Here is a 16989-nt window from a genome sequence, read left to right on the forward strand (position 1 = left end):
GCTCAGAGGCTGCTCCCAGTGACTGTGGTCACTGAATAGTCCTCTACATTTTTTTTTCTAGAGACCCTCACATGACAGAAGAGAAATGCATCCCGACTTAGGATGCGTAAGAAGTCTTTTTGCCGAATAAAACTTCAGCTTAGTGGCCTGAAAAAAAAATGGGCTAACATTTCAAGTTTGCCTTTATAAGCTTGTGCTTACACTGCAATAATTGGAAAGTATCGCATTGTCCAGTGTGTCTTCCAACAGGACCCAATTCTTTAGAAGTTTCACAGTTGTAAGGGAAGCAAGGAGTTGAGAAGTGGAAAACATGCTAAATTTGAAACAAATACTCAATTTCTTTGGGTTTTCTTTTCTCATAGATTTTCTTTTGTTACTTTTAATGCTTCAGAGTAGCCTTGTTCTAGCTACTCTGTTCACCTGGTGTTCCCTTTCCACAGAAGTACTTTGGAGTCTGCTCGTGATGCCTGCTTCTGCGCAGGACGTGATGCTTCTCAGTCAAACGGTTGAAAAAGGCCAAGTAGCACTTCTCAAGGATTTTCAATTCCTAGGTGAAAACTTTTAAGTCACTTGCGTAAATTTTCCACACTCTATACAATAGTGTTTGATTCAATCAGCTGTCCAAATTACTTGGTGTCTCTTTGTCAGCCTTCTGTCTTATGTGCTAAGTCTTCTGTTTCCCAGCGGTACCTAGGTAGGCACTGGAGCTGCCAATGATTTGAAGGCCCTGCAGGAATATGGTCTTCCAGTCCCCTATGAGAGATGTGTTAAAAATGCATGTATTGATCCCAGGAGCACTGGTTACAGTTTTTCTATGTAACTTTTTACTGGAGATAGTGATCACAATTCCCTTCAGGTTTTTTGGCACTCTGTATTTCTTCAAAATTCCTTTTTGAAATGCATAAGCAGTGCAGCCTTAGCCAGCTTCCCAGCTTCTCCTGCATCATTTGTGGGGCCATCAGCTCTGGCTGTCTGGTTTTCAATGGCTGGGTCTCAATCAGGAGGTTAATACAACTAAATACAAGTAAAGTGAATGTAAAGGAAATACAAGTAAATACAAGTAAAGTGAAAGTACAGGCATTCACAGACATGTTTTGATTGCCTGTAGTGCTGGAAGTCAGGGGTGCTTGGGGGACAGCTGGTAACTTTTCTGTTAAAACTGCAAGTCTTCAAATATATCTGTAAATCTCTGTAAATCCTGTTGATTAAATCTTAATCTCCTGGTGAACTGTCTCAATATTTGCATAGATAATACTTCTGTCAAATGAAGTAAGTCAGATTCCCATGAAAATATTTTTTCTAATATTACTTTACTTGCTGTTGTCCAAGTGTTTCTGTCTGTCATCAATTTCTTTAGGGGAATGGAAGCATTCATATCATGCTGCTGAACTGGAATAGTTACATATTTGGTCTGCTGGTCTTGCACTGCTGGAAATGTCCTTGTCTTGAACACTTTCCCTTCCAGTAAGAAGTGGACTGTCCCTATTCAATCCCTGCTGGAACAAACTGTAGACAGTTTGCCAGTGTTGACTCTTCTTCTGCTAAAGGTCGGGGATGAAGATTGCTCTAGGCTGCCCATGCTGATCCTCTTGTAGAAGTGAAGCCTTTGAGTTATGTCCATAAATGCACCAGTTCCTCGTGGTTTACTTTATAATTTGCAGGGTAGTTTGTGGTCCTGTGAAAAGGGATTCCCCATAGGTGCTACAATTTAGACCCTGCAATGGGTACCCTCAGCTTCTGAGGGTGGCAGGTTTGGGCTTGGAACTGAGAAATTGACTTTATATATGATAAATGGGGATTTCTGTGTAGCTGTCAATCGAGTGCTGCTGCAGGCTTTCCTGTTTATTTGATCTTCCTTTTTTATCCAGAGTGGCAGTTTAGGTGTTCTAATTTGTGAGAGATGTGGGGTGTTATAAGGCAATTCAGGAAGCCAGCAGAATTAGGGTGCTCCTTTAAATATTTGAAATGTTATTTTAAACCTAAGTCACATATTACTAACATTTATTTTAAAATTAAAGACATAGCATTTTTATGTATTAAGACCTCCACATCTTACTAAGTTAATGGTGTTGTCTTGAGTGGTCTGGGTAAGTAGGCAAGCGTACTTGGGGCCGTGTCAGTTTTTATGCTGTTTTCCATGTCCAAACTTGTCTATTACTTAGTAATTGCAATTTGTGACCAGAATCTTCTTTTTCGTTCAAAGTATTTGCATTTGTATGTGGTGCCAAGAGGGGGCAGCAGCTTCCTTCCAATCTTCAGCATCAACGAATCTCTGAGAAACTGGACCTACTGTTTCATGGGTTGGGTTTTTTTGTGGGTTGGTTGGTTGGTTGTTTGTGGTTTTTAATTAAAAAAAAAAAAAAGTAAAACTTTAATTCATTAGAACTATTTCTAGAAACATGTAATCATAAATAATTGACATCCTGTAGCAAGTAGTTTGCAGATGGCAGATATTACAGTTGAAAATTGTCCTCTGTATCAGTGAAGCATATGTCCAAACACACATAAACACAGACATGTATAATTACTTACAGTTCTGCATTCATGACTTGGTAAAAACCACTTGATTATCCCCATCAACTACTTTAAAAAATGAGTGCTCTGCTCTCTTACAAGCTCAGAGACAAGCAGTGAAATGTTTTTGCTCTTGTTTGTGGGTTGGTTAAGGCTTTCCAAAAGAAGGGACCGAATGCACTGATAAAACATGAAGAGAGATGCCAGGTAGGTTCAGAAATACTCCTACCTGCACTTTGCAAGTGCCCTTCGCCATGACACAGAACCAGCCTTGTCACATTTGAATCTTTTGAATCTGGAATCTGTGCTGGAGCAGAGACTGCCCGTGGTCACCTCAGGTCAGGAGAAGCGGGAAAAAAGGAGATGACAACTGTGTTTTGCTCTAATCCAGGTTCAGATAGAAGCCTCTTGATTGGAGAAAGAGGAGTGTCAGTTCACATTGACCCACCATTGTCTTTTCTCTACTGGTGCTCCTTTCCAAAGACCACCAAATGATGGTCCAGTCTGCAGACCATGTTTGTTGTCATTAACCAGGTGATCAATATGTCAGCAGAGACATTTATGTCCCTGGTGCTAGTCCTTGTACAGTGATGCGGTTATGTTATAGAGGAGGATGGACCATATGTTAAAATGTTACCTATATACCTGAATACTTACCTTAAAGGGGTCTGAATGCTCTCTGCAAGGTCTTTATAAGATAGTAGAAAACTTATTGCAGCACTGTTATCAAAAGCACGGCTGGCTTTGTGTTGCAGCATGTCAGAAAAGGCTAGTGTGGCCTTTTATGAGACACTGAAAGTGCTTGATGCGTGAACCATCCACAACCTTTCTACATCCACGTATGACACTGGCATTTCCATATAACAGGCATGCTTTATCCAGGTCACCTTATTCAAATTTTATAAAACTGTCTGTCAGAACAGATGGTGTCACTTAAGGATAAAAAGCTTAGCCATAGATGTGAAGAAAAGCTGCCTCTTCAAGTGAGGTCTGCTAGCTCGTCTTAGTCTTTATCACCCCTGTCTTTCCCTGCTCGACAGAGGACTTTTCACGGGTTTGTGGTTGGTGTTTTCAGAGGCCTTTGCATTTTTGGATAGGTTTGATTTGTTGCTACAGCTCTGGACAGGTGGCAGCATATCTGTCTATCTCAGTTCGCCCATCTGTGAAATGGTGTTTGCCTGGGCCAGAGAAATTAAGATTCACAAAACACATTTGTGAAGACTGGTTTCTAGTATATGCTCAGGGGGTTAAAGTGTTCAGACCAGGGGTGGGGTGGCGGGTGGTATTATTTCCTTCTGGCTCTTTTCTCCTCTTGTTTTATGGCAGCATCACCATCTTCTCTGTTATCTGGCACTCCTCATGGAGGAAAGACTTCTGATAAGTTCCCTGTCATGGCTCAGGCATCACCCATTGCTGGGTGTTTCTTTATTGCTTGTTTTAAATCGGTCTTGCTGTTTCTTTTAAGCCTAGAATTTTGGCTCCCTCCCTACCTTTTTGCCTGCCTTCTAGTAGGCAACATACATGTGTTTTTAAGTCTATTTATTGTCTGTTGTCATCTCATTTGGCTGAGAGAATGTTACAAGCTTTGAATAACTAGTTATGTTTGTAAGTTTTCTCATTCTTTTTAGTAGCTCAGATTTAGTAGGAGGAAATGCTGGGTATTTAGGGTACTGTTTCTCTTTAGGTTAGCCAATAATGCAAATTACTAATACATTAAGGGAGCTTTTCCAGTAAAGTCTGTTAAAAATTTTGGTCTAGTCAAAATTATGGATTCTTGAGGTCTGTTCAGGGTGATTTTTCAGGGCACAAATACCTTAGTAACACCACTATGTCATACTTGTTGTGTTTTATTTTTTACTATGGTAAAAAATTATGTTGTGCTTTAACTTGATTAAGTGGTCTCCTTCCTGGATTTTTCTTTTTTATACTTGTGACTATACAAAAATAAACAGGATGATAGTCTCTTGGATGTCACATGGCAGAGCAGTAGCTGTGTTGTGAGTGTCTAAGTAATGAATTAACTCTGCCCAGGACAAGAGGTTACTGAATAACCTTTGCCTACTGTACATGACAAAGGTTTTTCAGGACTTACAGCCACTTAATGTGAGGCAAAGCCTAAACAAATTGGTGGTGTTTCAATGAAAAAAGTCTCCAAATTCTCATGTCCAGACTATACAATGAGATAGCACAGAAAGTCAAATGTGAGGCATCCTCCTTATCACGGGTAGCATGGATTTTCTCCAACTAAGGATGTCTTCCCTCTTGTCTTTATCTAGTTTAGAAATACTTTATCTGACTCCTTGTCGCATGTCCTTAATGGATTGATAGTAGGACTGTACCGGGGGGAGGAAGGGGCTTCAAAAAAAGGAAGCCCTCAGGAGAGGTTTCTATTTTAGGTTTGAAACTGATTGTACAGAAATGGCACCTTCCTTTTAAATAAGTATGTTCTCTGAAACTCACTCTATCTTCAATAATTCATAGGCATTGCAATGGTAGTCTTGTTAACCCCACACAGCTATGGCAGAGTAATTTTCAGTGTAGGTATCAACAAAACTGATGGGTTTCAAATTAAATGGTAAATTCTGCTTTCACACTGTACTAATCACAGTGGAGGCTGGAGGTGGAGGTCAGTGGAGGTCAGTACAAACTCACATCATAGCTGACATTGCAAAGAAAAGGGCAGTGCACAATTTTTATTACGGAAAATAATGAGGAAAAAGGAATGCAACAACATAATCTTGCAATTCCTTTTTGGTCTGGCCTGATTACAGGCTGGGGAGTCTTTAAGAAGCCCACTTGCTGAGCAAAGCTAACCTGATTTAGGAGAGTGGGTGGACAGAAGAATACAGATGGATTTCTACAAGGTTACTTTTCAGTGGGCTTCTGATCCTGCAGGACTGCTGTGGGACCACAGACTCCCTCCTTAGAACTCTCTTTATTTTTTTCTTTTTTTTTTTTAATGATAGTGATCTACCAAACAGGTAAGCACAGTTAGGTATCTGCTCTGTAATGGGACCTATAGCCTGATATTCCCATCCTGGGTGGGGAATTATTTTGCTTCAGACGGGGTTCCACTAAAATCTACCCATGGAGTGAAGGACTGCCAGTTCTCTGGCAGTCAGTGGGAAAAATCTGAAGGAAGTCTGTATTAACAACTTTATCTTCCTAGGTTTTAGCCATGCCAATAATGCAGACCAGCCATGGGATTCACAAGCTGCTTCGAGTGATTGGAATCCAACCTCCTCTGTTTTTTTAAAATAAGGAGGCAGGGATCTGTCATTTACACATGGGTGCTGGAGACACTGCTGTGACTGCTGCATTTTAGCTCGGTGCTCACAATACTCCTCACATGCCAGGGGTGCAGATCAGCCTCAGGGCTTTCCCTGCCTGCCCCCATCTCTGCAGGCTGCTGTAATGAGTGGGCTACTGAACTGGTTGAACCCACCCTGTGGATGTTGTCCAGAGAGGGAGGTGAGTCCAGGCTCTTGAGCCAAGGATCATAAAAAGAGAGCAGGTGATGTTCTAACCAGGACATAGCCTGAGCCAGTCCCTGATTCCAGTCTAGGGCTAATTTTAATCTATTGCCTGTTAGATGTAAGATTGTGGTAGGTACTAAGGTAAATATCTGATGCTTAGCAACTAAAAGAAATAGAAAAATATTCTTTAGAAATACACTTGATAGGAAAAAAAATGCTTTTGTATGCATTAAAAAGGTGCTTGATAGAAGAAATAAGAATTTGTGTTCTATTTGTCAGTCTAAGGAGGTCAGGGCAAAGAAAATGCCCTATGGTTTTGCTGTGGTAATTTTGGAACCTTTATTGTAGTTGGTTTTTTTTGTTGTTGTTGTGGGGTTTTTTTTTTTTTTTTTTTTTTTTTGGTTTTGTTTTGTTTTTTTTTTTTTGGTAAATTTTTTGTGTTTTAAATATAAGGCACCAGCTGGAAATGCATGCTGTCATTTTTTGGTTTGAGTTGTAGGTAGCTGACACCATTTTTTACACTTTCTTACCTCAAGAGCCGCCTCCTTCGATTCCTTCGGTCAGATGTGCCCCTGTTCCCAGCAAAGTCAGCCACCTGCTGTCAATATCAATGGGACAGGCAGGTCCTAAGTGCCAGGAGCAGTTAATATTTAAACTTCCTGTGGACTCTGACTTGGTTTTACTGTTCCAACCCACTGGGAGTGCCTGCTCAGGGAAGAAGTTTGGTACCAAAGCGGCACTGAAAGTCTCCATTGATCAGAGGATCAGATTGCTCTCACACAATCTCTAGATATGCTGGAGAGAGATCCAGAGCTAACAAGCCTTCTGAGTGTGGAAATATCTCAAAATGGTGCATAGTCTAACCTTCACCGTGGAACTGAGGCTTTTAAACCTCTGATGTTTTATAAGGCTGCCTATGGTATACCTGCATCTGGCTTTGGCGGTGAGGAGAGGTGGATGCAGACAAGCTGGAGTTTGATGTTTCAGTATGTAAAAAGCCATTCAAAGGATGGACAGGAGTATGGGCACAGGCACTGGTAAGATTCAGGCAATCCTCTTTCATTCCTACACCAGGGTTTTGTATCTCTACCACCACTGGGATACAGAGACATAGTACGCAAGAAGTTCTCTTGCTATCTGCTGCTAGGGTTGCCAAAAATTTCCTAGGGCAAGGTGGAGAGGCCCGAGGCTTTTAGTGTTGACCATGCTCAGCAGTCCCTCAGATGTGAACCAGGAAGCACCATGGCAGTGACCAGGACATGTGCTGCCTCTGTCCCTGTCAGCACTAAGCCGCTGTGAAGGGAGGCTGAAGATGTTTGGGGATCTATTTTAAGCCACTTTTGTGGGTTTGTTTGGTTTCTTTTGAGGGGGCTGGGGATGAAGGCAAGGTGCAAATTGAGACCAAACTTTCCATTAGGCTAAATCAGCTGTGTTAAGATGGGTTTGAATGACAGCAGAAATGGGCAGATGCTGCCAAGAAGCTTTTGACACTTGTACCATGCTGCAGATGTGCCAAGCATGTGGCAGAAATATGCAAAAAGTTCATTATAATACAAGTAGTGTCATCTGCTGCCTTGTCCCCTTGCATTGCTGTGTTACTTCGCTGCCTCATTAGGTGGGGAGTAGGCCTGATTACTGACTTGTTTGTCAAGTGACAAGTCAGGCTAATTAGTTGTGTGGGCAGAGGATTGGTTTCAAGCTCATCAGGAGGGCATCCTCATCCTTTCCTCAGTCATATGCATCCAGCAGCGGGGTTTGGCGCAGGAGTTTGTTTATGAGTTCTTCTCTAGAGCTTATGGACAGAAATTCTGGACTAAATGGGGCACTGAGAGAATCTTTTTTTAGCCTGTCACACCGGGCCATGAATTTCAGCAGCGCAACTGGCACTTTTGCAGGGCGCAAGGAACACTTCCTTCTCACCCTGCAGGGTGTGTGGCGGGAGTGGGCGTGCAGCGATGATCGAGTCACCGAGTGAAGTGGCAGGCCTGTGTGGCTAATTTACAAATACCAGTGTTCTTTATTTACACAGACATGTAAACAACAGAAGGTAAACAACGCCGCCCGGCTCGGTCTAACAAACAGGCTGCTGCTGTTTCACTTCAGGACCTGAGGTGTTTTAGACATTTCACAGAAACTGTATTGACAGCAAACACAGGAAGGCTGCGAGGTTACCTCGACTCTTCCTTCTTTGCACGGGAATCGCATGCACGGTGCGGCAGCGCGGGGGAACGGCGCCGCCTGAGGCCGCAAACCAAGGGGATGCGAAGAACCCGCTCCGAGCCTGCCCTAAGTTCGGCTCTGGCTGGAGTTAGCAGTATTTGTGAGCAGTACCACAGCAACCAGTCCGTCCTCTGACAGCACCAGAGATCTGAAAGCACTCTGCAAACAGACCGACCAATCTTTGTTGCGTCCTTTGCAAATCATCCCGTTTATGTACAAGGAAATGAAGGGAGGGCCTTCAAAGAGCGACTTTCCCGGAGCTCAGGTTTTACTAGTCTCGTTTCCCAACCTGGTGCTTCGAGTATAGCACCATTCTCTCTTCACAGAGGTACATCGCTTCTTGACATTTCAGGACAAGGGTGTGAATTCAAAGAAATGCCCCAAGCACTGGAGGTAGAAGGGCAGTGGACGGTCCCAGCCACGACCGACGGTCCCAGCCACGACCAGAAGCTGTTCTGCTCCAAAGCTGCCCCTGCTGGAAGAGGAGGCAGCTACTGTGCGATACATTGCACCCAATCCCAAGCTTTTTCAAGTTTGTCTGAAAATGGAACTGCAAAGTTAGCTGCAAAAGAAAAACTATTAGAAAACAACAGTGCTGATCTGCTGTCTTGCAAATTTAACTGCAACAGTAACCCCCACACACACTCTGTTTTAGTTAGTTGCAATACTTCCAACAGAAATGTTACACTAAATTTGTAAGACAGAAAAATACCTAGTGGAGAAATGAAGAGTTCAGGAAGTTTGCTGCTATGAGCCAAGGAACAAATTTCCTTATAGTTTAGCAGCAAAAGAATCAGCTAGGGCTTGAACAGCACTGAATTCTTAGCTGTAAATTCACATTTGTGTTACACACACACTTCAAAAAAAAAAAAAAAAAAATTAAAAGAACTTCCCCAGATTAACTGGTATTGGATATGTTGTTTGGTTTTGTTTGGTTGTGGGGTTTTTTTGTTTGTTGGTTTTTTTGTTTGGTTTTTTGTTTGTTTGTTTGTTTGTTCTTTTGTTGTTGTTGTTTTGTTTTGTTTTGTTTTTTCTTCTGTTGTGGAGTGATAACCATGGCTTGAGCCCAAAACCAGTTTCAGCCTTTCTACCTGTTTTCTAACATGAATTGCAAGTTAGAAGGGCTCAGCTTGTATGCCTAATCAAATTCAAGCATGTGAGAATTGCTGCTAAAAAAGCAGCTGGGAAGTTGTGTTTGAGCACAGTATTTAAATACTCAGCTGCCTTCTCTCATGCACATTATGCAGCAAGTAGTTTAACTTCTATCCTCCCAGTGAGAACTACAGCCCTATCTTCAGTTATCATAGGAAAGGAGATGAATCAACACAACCATAAGATACACCATTTACAGCTGCCAGTACAGCAGCAGGTAAGAGACACAAAAAGAGGACTGCTTTTCTTAAATAGGCATTCCTGCAATCCTTTCAAAACCCCAGGTGAAAGGGAAACCTAAGAAATTCTTCTTAAATAAAAGCTATGTACAGATTGCACACATTGCAAATGGAGCACTGAGATCAGTTACAGAAAATAAGATGTACAGTCTTCACTGATAACATCTCTCTTGCTATAAACAGTGATAAACAGCATATGCTTTCTTCAGATGTCAGAACCCAGCAAGACAGCAATATTATGTACACAGGGCTTGTTTGCCTTCTGCCTCCCACAGCAGAGCCCCTCCAAACTCTGTTTTCACTTCAGAAAGCTGTGCAGTGACGTTCCTGCGCACCGTGCCGCTCCTGCTCGGCAAATCACAAGAGAGCTGTCATTGCTGTCTGGCTTATGGGCTTTAGGCAGTCTCTGGGCGTGGAGTAACCCTCGCCCCCGAGAGCAGTGTGCTGGGGCTTCTGGTAGTCTGTGCTGTGGCTCACGGAGGTCAGAACACCATTAACTTTGGGTTTGTCGTAGTTTATGACACTCTGGGGTGTCTGATAGTCTCCGTTCCTGGTGTCGGTTTTACATGAACCGGAGAAGCTGCCAGCAGTGAGGGAATGTATCTGAGATGAGGCGACAGGGACGTTGTAGCCGTTCTCAGAGGGGAAATTACTTTCTCTTGCTATGTGCCGCTCTATGATGGGGGTGGCGTACTCGGGCTCTTGGCTGGTCAGGGGCAGAGCGTATTCGTGTCTGTTAGCTCTGTGAGGGCAGTGATAGTGATTTTTGAATTCAGAACTCCCCCTTCTTCCCTCCTCTTTGGTGTCCATGGGGCGAAAAGTAGATCCTTTACGTGTTACCGTCCCAGTCCCAATCATGAGAGGCTGCTGATAATCTAAAAGGAAGCATGAAATGCTCAATAAGGCACAGACCGGTTATCTTATGCACATAATACTTATGCATAGATAGGTATTTTATGTTGAAAAACTACTCTGTTATTGTATCAAATCTGTGGTTATCGGGGATGTGAGGAAATCTTTCCCCGACACCAATCCTGTAACCTTCTTCAGCAAGCAAGAGTTGCAGAACATGGTAGAAGCTCTTCCACAGAGAAGCTGCAATCTGCCACCTCTTTTTCTACTCCCTCCCTCCCTCTCCCTACCTACCCTCCCAAATAAATTAACATTTCTGGAGTATACCTGAAAGCTCTAAAAAAGAGTGAGGTCAACAAAATATTAGCAATCAGCTGGACAAAGGACATTGCATGGAGATCCACAAGCGAGTTCTCCAAAATGAGTGCTCCACTTTTGGAATAATTAAAATGCCTAGAGGATTCTTAACGAGCCGGCTTTATTTAAAAGGCATCTCACAGTAGCTGACTGACAAGGAGGATGAAGTTAGGAAAACGGCAGCCAAGAGAGTCAATGGAAGCGTGAAATGTGCTAAGCCAGCTCAGCACGGCTGCAGGCGTGCCAGGGGGGATGAGCTTGGGGGGAGAAGCGGGAACGGTGCTGCCGGAGGAACTGGGCGGTCACCCAGTCAAGGGGCATGGCGGGGTTAGAGCTGGCCTAAGGCAAGTGGCCTGAGCAGGAGCAAGGAGTGAGATGGAGGAAATATGGCCTCGAGAAGTGCGCATTTGCACCTCTGGTTAAGGTAGGTGCCAGGCTGCCGTGTGAGGAGATCTGAACGAGAAGGTTTTGTGAAAAAACAAGTAATACTATTATGAGACAAGTGAACGCTCTAACTTTCTCGCTTTGCCGCTGGTGACAATCTCTTAGAGATACATACGGTGGCCTGAACAGCTCTAGTAAATGACACTGCTAAAGTATCGTGTTTTCATGCAGGCGTGAAGAAGTTAGCTTGGTTTCTGTTCTGGCATCGCGGTTCATCTGACATGAGCGGCGAATTCGATCCCATATGTCCTGTGAATCTTTTTGGCAGTTTCTGGCTGCCTCCCAAACTTCAGCATGTAGGGTGAAGGTGTTATGATATTTCACTAAGTAAGTAGTGCAGCTCTCCCCAGCGTCACTGCCGCCATCCCCAGAAATCTCTCTCGCTCAGGATGAAGCATCTTGACTTCCTCCTGGCTGCCTCTGGGAACCGGCAGGCAGCTGGGGGTCTGAAGTGAGGGAATTTCATGTAGCATGATAATCTATGTGCAAATCGTGTGCTCCCTGCAATTACATTATTAAATGGTACATTTCTAGGTTGCATTCATGTTCTTATTTCATGGTTTTTATTTTTAAGGAGACTGCAGGTAAAATGCTAAGGCTGGGAATATGCCTGAGCCAGGCTGAGAGTTCAGACTTCCCACAAACACAGCAGGGGGAGAAGGTGGAGAGAGCAAAGACTTCTCAGACATGGCCAGGGGACCAAATAACCATATCCTGTGAGCAACCTTTATTCATTCTCTTTCCTTAAAACTGCTTTATAGGTCTCTGCATATTTATATTGAAAGTTTCTGTAAACTGTCTTTGAAAGATATTGAGAGGAGCACCATGTGGAATTACAGTAACCATTCATTTGTTTTTAAATGTATTTCTCTGCCAAACACAATGAAGAAATTCTAAGGAATTTCTAAGGTCTGGAGGCTGCAAACAGCAAACTAATCTTTCTTCAAGAGTGCTGATCACTGATCCTGTGAAATGGCTGGTCTCAGTAGCCTTACCAGACAGAGCAGACTAGGCTGGGATAAGATGTGCTAAGAGGATGAATTAAAAAATCATCCCTTTGGCGTGCAAATAGTACTGATGCTCTTTCACTGGGATTTGCTCTATCCAAACAGTGACCTGGAGCCAAGGTAGCACAGAAGAGAAATGCTGTAGGTGGCTTTCTTCTTCTCTCTCATCTACCTGCCTCCTCTTCTGGAGGCCTCATCTCCAAGATAGTTCAGGAAAGCTTCACAGGGATCTCAGCACAACTTCCAGCTAGGCATGAAATCCACCATAAACCAACTAAGTAATTTTTCTATTTCGGCAGCAAGGGGCATCGTGTTTTGTTCAATTTCCAGAGACACTTGTGTTTAAATAGAAACACATACATTAGTCAGCAAAGGGAACCAATCCTACCCTAGGCACATTCTTGCACTTCATCCATGCCTTCCATCACTACCTTCAGCTGTAACTATTTCAGAGTCAGGACATTGTTCCAAAAACTCCAAGAAAACAAAAGTCCAAAATAGTGGGACTTTCCCTCCCTAATGTATTTATCTGCTTTACTATACATTTGGGAGGAACATGAATAAATCTATTCCTGAGCCTCAGCTTACAAAAGAGGTGAAACCTGTAACATTGCTGGGCCATCCCTCTCCCTGTTACTGTCTGCACACAGAGCAAAAGGGATGCAACTGAGGGGGATTAGCTGTTTACCTGCCATGTCACTGGTGACCAGATCCAGCTTTTGTGGTGTCTCCTTCTCGTTGTTATAGCTGATGGTAAATTCAGTTGACTGATGTCTGGTAAAGGGCTGCTTGATTTGTTTCCAGCAACCTATGAAAAAGAAATAAAAATAGAAGGCTTATCAGCAAGTTAAATGCTTAGAATCAGAAGACTTACCAGAAAGTTTAATTTTTGGTATACTCATTCCTGTCAGTATATTGAAATAGCTAAAAAAACATGACTAAAATGGGCTGTTTGTTTAAAAAAAGCCCCCTAAATATGGAGGGTGAAGGAAGAAGTGAATCATCAACTGGGATTTCCAAGTTTATATAAGATTTTTTGGCAAGAAGGGCTCAAACTCTGTAGGTGCCTACAGTGTTGCCTTAAGTTGGTATATTGATAAAATACCAACTTTAAGTCAGTTATGTTTTGGCATTGAATATGTGAAAAAAAGAATGCTTAAAATCTCTCCTTTTTTCAGTAGATTAGTGTGGCTTCCATTTCACTGGTATCTGAGCACCCGCACTCATCAATTAACTTGTTCTCACAACATCCTTGTAAGAAAGAAAAGAAAAAAATCCACGGTGCCAGGGACTTGCTGGAGCCTGCACCAGGAGGTCTGTGGAGAGGTGAGTTTGACTCACAGCTTTCTAAGCCCCAAGCCTCGTTCACAAGGGCTTAGGAGCTTGATTTATGAAGCAGACATACAACAAATGAATTGACTGGGTAAGAGGATACCTCCAATTTCTTGGGATTTGTCCTCATTAGCAAGTGAGAAAGGATTATGATGTGACCTTGAAAAATCATATTAGCAAATATGATGTTAAGTACAAATTAATTTTCTAATGAGGGCGAGCTGCAGTCAGTAACAGCATTCCTTTCACTGACGTCAGCATCTGCTGAGGGATGAAATTTTGGAGCTGAGCTATTGCAAGAGACTTGTCAAGAGACATATGAAGTGCTTAGTGGTTTGGGTTTTTTATGGAAAGCTGAGTTTCAAAAGGATATTCCTCTACAGAACTTGTTGGCCAGGAAAAACACTTCAACTGTCAAGTTGACGGGAACCCCACTCCAGAAAATGTTATTGAACAAGACAAAGCAAATATTTCATCGCAGTCATCTAAAGCAGTGTGCTCAAGCCAATTCCTCAACAAATACAGTTCACTGTTGTTAGGCTTTATAAGTACAGTTTCAGCCAGGGAGGGCAGTGAGAAGAAAATATTAAAGCCATAAAAAATGATTATCCCTTGCTCTCTTAGAGAAAGGCAATCCCTTCTGCTGTGGGGAAAAGAAAAGAAAAGCAGCAATTTTCTGCAAAATAGGTATTTTGGAAGTGGGAAGGAAAAGGAGGGCACCTGGGAGTACTCTTACATGCTAACTTATGCACTCTGTATAATAGATCTTTTGTTAATTGCCTTTCTGTCATAGAAACCAAATTATATTGTTTCTCAGGGCACTGTGCTAGGATGACACAAGTGGGACTATCATTTGCTGTTTCCCTTGTAGGAAGAGGTGAATTTGAATGAGGAAATGTGAATGCTATTTCACAAGCATTAAATGCTTAGTTGCATAAACCCCCTCCTGCTGGCCCAGTGGACAGGACAGGACAAAGTGCAGGATTCTCCACTAACCTGATTTCTGAGTACTGGATAATCCATAGGAAAGTCCTTTGGCTTCTCGCCTGTGAGGAGAGGAAAGGATTTATAAACATCAGTACTTACAGCATTTCAGGTTCATGCCTTAGCTCCAGCAGAGCCTTTGTACTTAGTGGCTGAGGACAAGGCTTCACTTTGAGTTCCTGGAGGTCGCTGTTTACTAGAGCATCAGGTATGCAAATCAGCACTTTTACTTTTTTTTTTCTCCATCTGTGTGTAAGTTGTGAGTGCTGATGTTCAGATTTCTGGGTCTGGCACTCATCAGTTTGTCTATGTGTCACTCTGGGCTGTGTTTGGGTCTGCTCTTCTGAATTCTCTGGCAATTTTATAGATTTATTGGGAAGCCAGGGCAGAGCTGAGTATCACTGGTGATGAAGCAGCATCACCAGAGCATTGCTTACACTTCCTGATCCCAACCTGCTGACAGAAGCATTTCCTGGTTCAACATGCAAGTGCAGGTTCATAGGAATGGGGATCTAGCACAGTTAGCAGTACTTCTTCCAGTCCACAGTCTTGTGAGATGGAACAGCTCAGTGTTAGCTGCTTACACCAGTGTATGTGCATGTCGCCACAGAGCCGAGCTCTGCTTTCAGCCTGCTAGGTTAAGTGCTCAGACTTAAGGGACTGGGAAGCAAAAACACAACAGGAGGGAAATAAAAGAAAATGATACAGATAAATAGCTCAGATCTTCCCTTCACTGAATTTTTATTTGGCTTTGGTGTGGAAAGTATCCTGCCTTTGACTGCTTTACACCTCAATGCTTGCGGGTATATGTAGGGTGAAGAGAACAGCTGGTTATGCACAGTTCTGACCTGCTTTTACCTTCATTTTTCTCTGACTAGGGGAGGCATACAGTAAGAAATACAATTTACAGAGACAGGTGAGTTCTACTTAAAAGAAAGAACGACAAACAGGATCAATTCCCAGCTCCCTGATAAGGAGGCTCTGGAAAGAGGGCATGGAGTTGGACATGCTAGCTAGATACCCACAAATGCCTCCTTTGACAAAAACCAGTATCTTACTTGCGTAGGGCTGCACAGATACAAACTGCAGAGAACAAGAACAGAAGCAGCACGATGAAGATGGGGACGATTATAGCTGTAAGCTTTAAACCTGCAAGAGAAAAAAGGAGGGATAAAATTTAAAAGGTAAATTACTCTACAGCTGATGACTTTTACTGCAGCAAAAGGTAGATAATGTTGCAGGAATGCTTCTTGAAGAGAGCATGAAGATGTACAACTGTAAAACTAAAAGACCACTCCTCAGCTATGGCTGGATGCCATGTACCTGTGTGGAACAATGTTGAAACAAAATAGTTGAATATACTTTCTCAAGGGTTACACTTGACTTGGCATCTACACGCATCCTTACAAAGACCAGTTCTTTCTTATTACACACTAGATGACTTTTAAAAAGCCACTCATACACACTCTGTTTGCAGTTGCTTATAAACATGCAATTTTACATGCCAAGTATCTGGCTCATGCTGAACTGGCTGAAACATTTCAGTCAAAATGGTTCAAGGATTTCCATGAGGGAACCTAGGGAAAAAACTGTTTAGCCACTGTTAAATTCTAACACAACATGCTTTAGAGCAGGGATTTGAAAATTAGCAGTGGGGTGGCTCTTGTGTCAGGAGTGTGCCATTCCCTGTTTCTACAGATACTTGCCAGCTGTGAGAATAAAGCAGTAGAAGTGTCCACAGGGTATTTACAATTTAGCAGATGAAATCTCAGTAGATTTCATTTGCAGTGAACATGGATATGGTTTACTCATACTGCTGCACAGATGAACTGAGCTTGCTTGCTCTTGGCAAGCAGCTTCAGAATTTTTTTTTATTCCACTGATTGCTTCTTACAACCAATTCTTTCACAGAGGCATTTCTACAATTATCAGCTACCTAATGGGTAGTAGCATTTGGTACTTTGGGTCTGGGAATTCCTGCCTGGCTATGAGCCCACCAAGCAGTCAGTATAAGCACCAAGTTTTCTTGGTTTGCTTTTTAAGGTCTAAGAAGTTAGCTCCACAACATTAAAGAATGAAGACTGCAAATTCAGGGAGAATTACACAAATTAAGGATGTCTGAGCCCCCATAAACACAGGCATTGTGGAAGAGTGTTTAATTACACAATCAGGCGCTACTCTATGCTGCTTTCAGCTGGGAACTCGCTCTGGAAGGAGTCATGGTTGTGTGGAGAGATAACACTTTTGTGAGACAACTACTTCACATACTAAAAGATTCTAAAATACAGGATGAGAGCGAGGAAGAACTCTCCCAAAAATTGCTGCTGAGTGCTCACTGTATTCCCTTGAGCCACCCACCAAGCATGGCAAATCAACCAAAATGACAGGGAAACCAAAGCCCAATGTTTAACA

General features: G+C 42.7%; 1 protein-coding gene across 1 annotated transcript in view; it reads right to left on the minus strand.

The window, feature by feature from the left end:
* Positions 1 to 8051: 8051 nt before the first annotated feature.
* Positions 8052 to 16989, minus strand: part of DCBLD1 (discoidin, CUB and LCCL domain containing 1) — a 47371-nt gene continuing 38433 nt past the window's right edge. Inside the window, exons 12-15 of the mRNA XM_040060675.1 lie at positions 15636 to 15726; positions 14590 to 14639; positions 12950 to 13069; positions 8052 to 10476 (exon numbers count right to left, since the gene is read on the minus strand). Of these exons, the coding sequence (XP_039916609.1) occupies positions 9959 to 10476; positions 12950 to 13069; positions 14590 to 14639; positions 15636 to 15726 (779 nt within the window). The 3' untranslated portion in view covers positions 8052 to 9958. The remainder of the gene's footprint in view (positions 10477 to 12949; positions 13070 to 14589; positions 14640 to 15635; positions 15727 to 16989) is intronic.

Source organism: Hirundo rustica, chromosome 3, assembly GCF_015227805.2.
Source record: "Hirundo rustica isolate bHirRus1 chromosome 3, bHirRus1.pri.v3, whole genome shotgun sequence".
NCBI classification, from domain to species: Eukaryota; Metazoa; Chordata; class Aves; order Passeriformes; family Hirundinidae; genus Hirundo; species Hirundo rustica.